This window comes from Pogona vitticeps, chromosome 7 (assembly GCF_051106095.1).
Source record: "Pogona vitticeps strain Pit_001003342236 chromosome 7, PviZW2.1, whole genome shotgun sequence".
Taxonomy (NCBI): domain Eukaryota; kingdom Metazoa; phylum Chordata; class Lepidosauria; order Squamata; family Agamidae; genus Pogona; species Pogona vitticeps.
The window spans coordinates 15193104-15203256 of record NC_135789.1 but is presented as its reverse complement, the minus strand read 5'-3'; the positions used below and the strand labels follow the sequence as shown (position 1 = coordinate 15203256).

Sequence of the window (10153 nt, the reverse complement as noted above, 5' to 3'; positions counted from 1 at the left end):
AAAGGCACCAAGGCAGCTTGTAACTAGAGAATGAGCCTCATTAAAAACAGGATGACTCACTTGGTCAACAGCTGTAAAATCTGTTTACAACCCAGCAAGACAGATACACAGTTTAAAGTCAACGGGTTTGTTTGTTTGTTTTATTTAATTAACAGCAAAATGGGAAGGGGAAATGCGGTGCACACATATACAAAGCTGGGTTCAAGGCTTATCAAAAATACAGACATGGAGAAAGAGAGAGAAATACAACCCCTTTCTGCCCACAGTTCAACTCCACTCACAACAGAAAACAGCCACATTTGTGGGAGAAAAAAGTTACTTTTCCTATCTCCTCCCCTCTGAGGAAACTCCAAATTTACCCTAGTTTATAAGACAAAATGAAGCGCTCTGAAACGGATTTTGCCTCCACTGAACTGGCAGCTTAGGAATGTCCCTTTTTACAAAAAAGCTCTCCATTTTGCACTTCCCTCATCATCATCCTAACTGGCTGACAAAACTCTGGATGCTGTCGCCCCCCCCCCCCCCCAAAGTAACTTCCCTCAGTTCCAAGTCTGTGCCGTGCCTTTAGGGAAGGAAAACCTGGGAACATATCGCTCTCTTCACAAAAAAATATAGTATTTCTAGTTGTAGACCTGAAAAATCAAAATCCTTCTCTAAAGCTTGCTACCTGATTCAAATTTGTGTTCCAAGAATACCCGTCAATTCCCAACAAGTGCTGCTTTTTCCATAAATATTTTCATAGGTTGTTCAAGCTCTGCAATTCTAAGATCACTGTCATTATTAAATAAGCCTGCATGATTATATCTTCTAGAACAGAAACAATGGGAGTCATACATTCAAAAGTTTTCCCCAGACAATTATATGAGTGAGGAAACAAATATTTGGTCCTCCATCTATCCCTGAAAATATAAGACATTCCAACATGGTGCAAAACGAAAATCCTAACAGCTTCTCCATGAGAGATGCACCCTAGCTCCCATTTGTTTATCTCACTCTACAAATCATTCAGTAGGCTTCTTAGGTTCTTGTGCCCCCTGACCCGTTTCCCCGATATCGATAGGTCCTGAGTTCGAATGAGCTTCATCCAGAATTAGTGGATCCACTGAGTTCCGTTCTAGCCACTGGAGCAGCTAGATTTGAACTGGTTCCCACAGACCCACCTGTTGAGCCTTCTTCCACACTTGCATAGAGACCAGCTTCAAATAATATAAAACACACACCCCTACACATATAATCTTTCTCTCCCCTTTTTTAATTCAAACCCTCCCGGTGTGCTGATGGGTAAAGTGAGCCTTTCCAAACCTGGGCAGGAGCCGGTCTCGCCACCCAAAAGCGGATGTTTTTTCCGTTTTCCTCCCCCACATCCCGACGATCACTTTCCAAGCTCTAAATAAGTTGATCCAAACCAGAAGCACAAGGAGGAGATGGGAGGGTGGCTTTGGTAGGGACCCCGTCCCTCAAAACCTACCAAGATAAAGAAATCAATTGCAAGGAAAACTGAAAACGTAGCACATCTAAATACACACACACACAAACACATACACACACACCCTGATTGGTTGCGGAGCATCACAGGTTGCCACAACGGTGGAGAGGGAAAAGTGCTTCCTCTCGTGCAAAAATTGGACCAGTGAGCACACCCTGCGTGGATGGGCTGCATCCCAGCCAAATCTCTCCCACCCCAGCCTGGATAGGAGAAGGCCATTCAGCTATCTCAAATCCCTTCCCTGTCATATCCTTGGCCCTCTGCTACTCTGATTCTACCTTAACATTAAAAAATAAATACAATTTTTTTTGGGGGGGGGGGTTATATAGCAAAACCCGTACAGCCTTCCCTCACTTTTGCAAAGAAAAAGAAAAAAATAATAACACATTGGATGTGAGAGGAAAGAGGGTATCATTTCGTATGGGTGCCGTCGCCTGTCTTTCGTGATGGGTGCACTCTGGTGTGGAAATCCGTCGATCCGAGCCCTGGGGAAAGACCCCTGGGATCCGCAAAAATCCTGATTTAAAGATTTTAAAAAGAGGAAACAGAGAGGCATCCAGGACTTTGAAGTGGGCAGATAATCCTTCTGCAGTGTCTATTGTACAGAAAGCCGGCGAGGCGCTGTTTGGTTTTGTTTTTTTAAGGGCCAAGGGTATCGGAGGCGGGACTGTCTGGACTGGGGCTACCGGTCAGGCTGCTAGCGGCCGAGTCACTGGGTGAAGCGCTGTGGCAGTCCGTCCGCCGGACCATGCCGGGCCGGAAGGCCGGGTGGCGCCGGGCATGCTTGCTCAGGTGGTCACTGCGCATAAAGCGTTTCTCGCAGAGCGGGCAGGCGAAGCGTTTCTCACCGGTGTGAGTGCGCAGGTGGCGTGCCAGCTCGTCCGAGCGGGCAAAGCGTTTCTGGCAGCCTGGCCAGCTGCAGCCAAATGGCCGTTCACCTGGCAGGAGAAAAAGAGAGAGAGAAATTTAGGAACCCCCCCTATTTCCGTAGAGCCTCCACAGAACATTGCAGTCTACCTGTGGCTGTTTAAAAATGTGCAACAAAGGGTTTTGTGAACCTCATTTCCCGCCAGGAAATGTAAGATTCAGCTAATCACCATTGGAAATGGGACACTGGACTCTTGTTTATTCATTCATTGGTTTGTTTCAAAGTCTCTATAAACGAATGGGTCCGGATACATTGTTTTTTACAAATCTTTGTTTCTACTAGGACTGTGTTGTTATTATGTCCAATTGCTTCTGATTTGTGGCAACCGTAATGGGGTTTTTGAAGTAGGTGAGAAAGATGTTCAAGGAGGGGGTCCCCTGTATCGGGAGAAAGGTGGCCTATAAATAAAAGAAATAAATAAATGGATGGGATTTGAACCCGGGCCTCTTGAACTGAGCCCAACGCTCTGTCCACTACATCACGCTGGCTGTGATTAAACCTAATTAAAACTAGATTTGTGGAATCTCATTACAGTTCACAATAGAACAAGCAGATGCCGGCAGAAAGAGCATAAAAATTTTCAGGGCTATGTCACTGAGAATATCAACCGAAAACCAAGCCAGTGGGATAAAGCATGTTGGAATAATTGGGCAAGTCTTAAGGCTGCCACTGGTGTTTTGTTTTTCTCACTAAGAATCCTGTGATGTCTGAAAGCTTGCTTCTGTGGAACCGCCTCCAGCCTCCCAAAACACAACCTTAAGGACCCTTTTCTTCTTCTCCTGCTGAGTTCTGGCAGGAATTCCAGGGCCCCTGTGATGGGTGTTTATGAATCCTAAAATGTGTTTCTGCTGCCCCCCTCCATCGCGTGGTGCCCCTAACCACTCTGAGTCACTGCCTGCCTCAAAGCCGGCACGCCCTTGCGTCTGTGCCCAGGTGAGTCAGTGCCATCTGGGTTTAAGGGCTGAGAAGAGAGCATAAAACCACAGATTCCCTCACCATCCGTGAGTCACTAGAGAAAGAGGGAGGGCAGGCACTTAATTTTTTTTTTTTTGAAATGTTTATACGCGGAGGAAGCAGCCTTTGGAGGGGTTCGCAACCATAGGAAACCAGAAACGGGCCCCTCGGAAATAACTGGATTAAATATTCAAATGCCCCCATCAATGGCTTTATTGAATTTGGTTAAGAAGGATCAATTGTTAAAAGAAAACAAGGACTTAATAGTAATAATGATTACAGCAGCAAGGTTAATTTTTGCAAGAAACTGAAAAAATGATAACCAATTCAATTTAAAGGAATTGTACTATAGAGAACTATGGGATATGGCAATTAATGATAAACTGACGTGTGATATGAAATTAAGAAGAGGCCGATCAAAAAATAATGATTTTTAAGAAAATATAGAGTGTATTCTTGGAATATGTATTTTGGAGAGGGAAGCGGTATACACCAAGGGAGGAAACAATGAAGTTTTGGAGAGAAAATGGACTGAATGAAATTTAAAATAGTATTAATGCTAGCCCTGAGAGTGATGGTGGCACTGGTGTGTTATGTAATTGTATTTTATTGTGGTGTTAGGTTTATGTTGTTTAGGTTGGATGTTTGTTTAATACATCTATAAAGAATATAAAATTAGGCATTGCTGAGAGAATGAATTGGCACCACACCAGCCCTGGAAAGTGGGCCTGGCAGACGGACAAACCAAGAAAGTGACCGATCTCAGGTCAGCCACTTGCTCGGCAGGGAATTGATGGGTTTCATTGATAGGGGGCCAAAAACAGCTGGATTTCTCAAGACCAAATCCAACACACTAACCACCGTGTCACATTGTTTTATCACTTCTGAGACAGCCAGAGATTCTTTGCTTTAGTAGGGGATCTGGAGATTTCAATAAAATGTGTCTGCCTGTCAGTCCGTCAGCGGGCGCTGGGCGAGGGCAGGGGGCACCGGGAAGCCCCCACCAGTGGGTCTCGGAAAGCGTCCAGAAGAAAAAAGGGTTGGAAAGAAGGTGGCCTCTCCTGGGCAAATAGTGTTGTGAAGGTGTGGACGGGGGAAGAAGAGAAACAAGCCGAACAGCTTTGGCCCGCCCAAGCTTGCTCGGCCTCCCTTTCCACCCACGTGGAAGAGGTGGGATTAAGGGCATGGAAAGTCACCGGCACATGCCAGGCAGCGGAGAGGTTTATCCTGGCACGCTTCGCTCCTGTGTTGGCTTCCTTGCCCTGTTTCCTGGCAAGCAGGAAAGCCCCCCCCCCCCGGTCTCGCTCACTCGGTGCCCTCCGGCTACGTTTTCCCAGCCGCTTAAGAAGGTGCCCCTGGGTTTGGAGAGGGTAAGGAGGGCCCGCCTCCGCCAAGCCACTTCTGACACTACGTTGGCGCCCCCCACCCAAAGGGCCTGGCCGTGGGGAGGGGGGACAGTCAGGCCCCTCACGTTTGCCGTCCAGCGGGACCGCCCCAGACAGGGCACACCTGTTGGCGTGGGCAGCCGCAGCCTGGCATTGCCCAACAGGAGTGGGCGAGCTTCGGAGCTGGCAGAGAAAACATCCAAAAGGAAGCCTCCGTTGCTTCCTTGGGGCAGAGAAACACAGAATTTCTTTTACCCCCAAAAAACAAAAAACATTAGTCCAGGCTGGGTGGGGGAAAAATTAATCCTACAGGATTGGACCTGACACCCCCACCCCACCCCCCAAAAAAACCCCTACGCTTCATCTCTGCCTAAAAGGGTCTGACATTTTGGGCGACTTCCAAACCCGGGAGGGGGGCACATCGGTGACATCTCCAGCCCGCCCCTCCTTGCTGTTAGCCCGTTGGCATGCCGGAGGTAGACTGTCTCTGCTTGTGGGGGCTCTGCTGAGCCCAGCGAGACCCCTGGGTCTCTCTGGGACGCATCTGTTTCTTCCCAGGGCTGTCCTGCACCCAACCCCACTCTGCTTTCAAGCCCCCTCTTATGTGCCACATGGGTGTGGGTGCGTGAAGGCGCTGGGGGGGGGAATGGTCTCCATAAGCGCTCCTCCTCCAGAGCTCCAAAGCCGTGGTTCTGTGATTGTGCCTATTCCTCTCACCCGCGGGCTTCCTCTCCTCCTGCTGCCCTGGAAGCGCCCCCAAAGCCGATCGCCTTCCGAAGCAGAGAAGCGGGGATGGCGAGGGGGAGGAGGAGGAGGCGCGGCCGAGGGGAGCCGGCAGGGGGCCAACTTTGGGTCACACACCCCCACCCCCAAAGGGGGCCCGAGCTGGCCGAGGGGAGGCGAGGCGAGGCGTCGTCCTTCCTTACCGGTGTGCGTCCGGAGATGCGCCTTGAGATGCGAGGACTTCCCGTAGCCCTTGAGGCAGCCTTGGAACGGGCAGAGGTGCTTCCTGGGGCCCAACGAGGCGGCCAGGGCGGCGGGGGCCTCGGGATCGCGGCCGACGGAGGACGCGGGGAGGCGCGCCGCGCCCGCGCCAGGGCGCACGGGGGCTCCGGCCGCAGCAGCAGCAGCCGCGGGGGCGGCGTTTCCTCCTCCTCCTCCTCCGTCCTTAGAGGGTGGGTGGATCAGGGCCCCGGCGGCAATGGACACGAGGCACTCGGCGGCCAGGTAGTCCAGGCCGGACATGCCGCCTGGAGGGCGCGGAGAGGGAGGGGGCGGCCGAGATCTGCGGCTCTCCCGCGCGGTTGTGCGCCCCCGAGGGCGCGCCTGTCCTCGATCGATGGATGGATGGGAGAGACGGGTGGAGAGGCCAGGGGGACCCGCGTGGATCTGCCGGCGGGGCTTGGGGTCGGGCTTGCCCGCCTGCCTCCCGGCTCGCCACCCTGCCCGGCCGGCCCTGGCGCAACGTGGAGGAGGGAGAGGAAGGCGCGGCGAGGCAAACGCCGCCGCCGCCCCCGGTCTCCGCCCAGCCCGGGCGCGCCTCTCGCCCTCCCAGCCGGCCAGGCCCCACCTCCCCAGGGCACGTCGGAAGGCGGGACGGCGGGGAAAGGGGAGGAGGAGAGCCGGGTGGCCAGAGGGCCCCCTCCCGCAAGCCGATGCGCCCTTTTGGGGAGGGGAGGGCGGGTTTGCGCGAGAGAGATCCTAAGCTCTTTGCGCGCGACCCTCGGTGCGAAGGGAACGAGAGGTCCGGAGGAGCGTTCTCTGGAAAGCCCTAGGATCTCTCCGTCCCCCCCCCCCCAGCCCCATTTGACCCGCCGGGGTATGATGGGCCATCTCTGGCTTCCGAGCAGTTGGGGACGCGGCGAAAAGGAGCTCCGGAGACGCGCCACCCCCCCTTCAGAGCCACCCTAGAGAAGAAACAAGAGCCCCCGATTCCAGCCCAGATTTCCTTACATACACCCCGTGGGGGGGACGGGACGGGGATGCTGGGGCATGTCGTACATAAGAAAGGAACATTGCCCACGTGAATGCAGGAGAGGAGAGGAAGCTTGGGATTTCAAGAGAAGGGATGGGGGGCGGGAAAGTGGGACCGGGTCGCCATTACCGCCGCACCCCCCAACCCGGGCCACCTGAGGCGCATGCTTCACCCTCTCCAGGTAGGGCTGTTCTTGCTCAGTGTTCAGGATCTGCTCTAGCAGCTTTTTGCGGGCGCAGCCCTGCCCTTTTCAAGGAAGGAAGGAGATCCCTCGAAGGGAGAAAATTGGCAGGGGGGTCCTGGAAATATATATGACCACGAAACACACACGCACAGGAGTGTTTGCCTTTACAGATTTAGGTCAGGCATCTCTGTGTACAGAAGAGCACCGTGTGGTCTCGGAATCTCAGTTTTGTTTATTTAATAAGAATACAAGGGACACTCCCGATTTCTCCTGTGCTTCCTGGCTCTCCTTAAGCCATTTTCCGCTGATAACCTTTTTCTTTGTGCAGTTGCGCTTTTACGGCATAAGCAACAAGAAAAAGGAAAGAAAGAAAGGGGGGGACCCAAAGTGAGCCCCAGGAAACTCTCTGCCCCAAGAAGCTTCCAGTCTTAAGGTGTTGCAATGATAAGAGGAAGGCAAAACAACCCATAATCCATGCAGATGCACCCTATTAAGGCTTGAATCAACCTGCTTCAATTCAAGGTGTGGGGGTGTTTTACTTCTGAGTAAAACATGCATAGCCTCCTGAGGCTGGTCTATAAGGCATTCCTCTCCCCTCCCCTCCTTATTTTGTACGCTGGCTGGTAACATAACCCTAGGAAAGAATTTAGAGTGGAGAAAAATAAGAGCTCGTATTTAATTTTTTAAAAGCCGCCACCCCCAAAAATGGGGCCAAGTGGAGTGGGAAGGAGGTTAGGATCCTCTTTTTAAGGACCCTTTCATGGTGAGGCAGATCTGGCAGGGTGATCTTGTTCCTGACCCCGTAGATCAGCCCACCAAGAATGAATCTGTGTAAGGATGTTTTTCTGTGGGACCAGAAGCCTCCCCGTTTTGCTGTGTTGTTTAGTAGAAGGACCGCGAAGTCCAGGGAAGGGTCCCGGTGTTCTTGCTCCGATCTTCTGGATGCCGTGCTTGCTCGCAGGGCTGGCGTTCCTGGCTCTTCCTGACTGAGCCGGATCCACAGCCCCGTGGGCTTCCCTTTACCGTCCCAGCCTTTGCACACCTTCCAGGCATAGGATGACAAAGGGAAAACCACAGAGCCGAAAGAGGGATGGCCCCTGACGTCTCCCATCCTGGAAAGAGGAGTGTGGTGGTGGTGGGTCTCCTTATGGGAGGGAGGGATGGCTTAGAGAAGGGTACAGAAGAGATGGCAGCGAACGTTTGTGGACACCCTGTAAGCAGAAGAAAGGACAGGATTAATGAGGACTAGAAACCTGGCCAAGAATACTTCCCTTGTAACTTAGGGCTGGAGAGAAAATGCCATACTACCCGAGCCAGGAGGTGGGTGGGAAACCCTGTTTGTCTCTTAAGACCTTAAAAGAGGTGACTTTTTTAAAACCAATTTTTTGCAGTCTAAATAACTAGTCGGTGACTTACTATACCTAAAGAGGAACTGTTTAACTGACAGTTCCAAGGCTTGTCCAAGAAGTAACTAGTCCTAGGTAATAAAGCTCTTGTAACTAGTTACTTCACCACCTGGTTGGCTTTGAATCCAGTGGCTTTGAATCTTAAGAGTGGGTGATTCTTTGCCCTGTGTGATCTTGTGGAGCCCACGGGAAACTGGGTCCCCCAATATGATTGGGCAGGATAGGGAGCCACGCGTGAGCTTTGTGGTGCCGGAGGACGCAGTGAGAGGGGGAAAGATCTACAGCAATGCACAGAATGCATATACAGTACGTATTAATCTGTATTCTATATATGACCTAGAGAAGCTGGGGGGGGGGGAATACACAGAGACCCAGGACAAGAAAAGGAAGAAACACAGGGTTAAGAAAATGTGGGATCATCAGACAGAGAGGATGATTTTGGCCCTACCTGGTAGGATAACAGTATAATGCTAGGCTCTTTCCTTTAAAAGGAAAAAAAATGTCCACTTCTGATACCAGCTGGTTGGGTATTTTTAGGCTCTTGGCGCCCCAGTACATTATAGACAGCCCATCATTAGGAAAGGAAAATCCTTGAACGCCAAAAGGCATCTGAGTGCCACCACTCACCTTCTGTTGCTACTGAATTAGCTTTCTTAGGCTTTGTAGCTGGATGTTGCTTGCCTAGGCTTTGTAGCTGGATGTCGCTTGCCAATCTAACCACCTGCTAAACTCTTGCCTGAATGGTGTCTCTGGGTGGAAGTAATTTCCCTGGCTAGTGGCAGGTGATCTTCTTACCTGGGGAGGTGACCCGGGTGCCTCCTGCTCTATGATGTGGGCAGGGTCTTATCCTGCCACTTTGGGTACCCAGCTCCTTCTTCCATCCTTGCTCACACGTAGATGGCCACCTCCACCCCAAGGTCTTAGGTCCTCCTCCCATTTCCATACCCTTACCGTCACCGAAAGGCCTCCGGGTTTCAACGACAGCCCTTTGGAGGAGTAGTCCTCAGGGCGGCGCCCGCTCTCGTCCCACCTGGCTGGTTTTCCCCTCCTTGATCTGTTCCTTCTGGACAGTGGGGGGATGGCTCGGTGGTCCTTTTATGCTGTCGCCGTTCATATGAGAAGCACGTGGAAGTCGCAAGCATTGCAAGGGGTGGGCCGAGCCGTGGAAGGAATTAAACTCCGACTTAAGAAGCCTTAATTCATGTCATTGGAGTATATCTGTGTGTGTGTGTGTGTGTGTGTGTGGATGTGTTTTGGCCTGATCTCATGACCGGCCTTGAAAAGGGTCCCATGACTTGGGAGACGCCAGATCCGAACGCTGAAAGAAGCTTTTATTCGCAGTGACCTCCGGGCCCTCGGTTGGACAATTCCTGTAACGAGGGAGGGCAACGAAGCTGACCCAAATCTGCAGGACGCCTGAGGTGGAGGGATCCCCGCTTAGATGGCGACCCCTTCGATCCGTGGGAAGTCATGTCCTGGGTTGATCCCAAGCCTGGATACCCAGGAACGGCTAGGAAACCCTGCCTAAAAATACAGTATAGGAGAGCTCGGACAGTGGATGACCCATCGGTTAGATGGACCAAAGGTTTCACTCTGAAGAAAGCACTGAGACGTGAGCCTTACCTAGCCTAGGAGCTGAGATGAAACATTACGATGGTTTCACCTCTCTTCCAACCTCGGGATGTGACTCCTTACAAAAGCTGCCCACCCTGTGAAGTCAATTCCTTTCTCCTTTTTTTTTTTTTTTTTTGCATGGGATAACCGAGCTATGTTTCTAACAGAAGACAGAGTGCAACCTTCCCAACATCCCTGCGAGGCAGGCCAAGAAGCGTGAG

General features: G+C 51.8%; 2 protein-coding genes across 2 annotated transcripts in view; one reads left to right on the top strand and one right to left on the bottom strand.

Annotated features, from left to right (window-relative positions):
- SIRT6 (sirtuin 6) overlaps positions 1-10153 on the top strand; it is a 28605-nt gene that overhangs the window by 1107 nt on the left and 17345 nt on the right. The window lies entirely within an intron of this gene.
- Positions 127-6336, bottom strand: KLF16 (KLF transcription factor 16). Its single transcript, XM_072978761.2, has 2 exons — positions 5680-6336; positions 127-2424 (listed from the first exon to the last, which is right to left on the bottom strand). The coding sequence occupies exons 1-2, from the start codon at positions 5996-5998 to the stop codon at positions 2126-2128; spliced, it is 618 nt and encodes a 205-aa protein (XP_072834862.2). The 5' UTR covers positions 5999-6336; the 3' UTR covers positions 127-2125.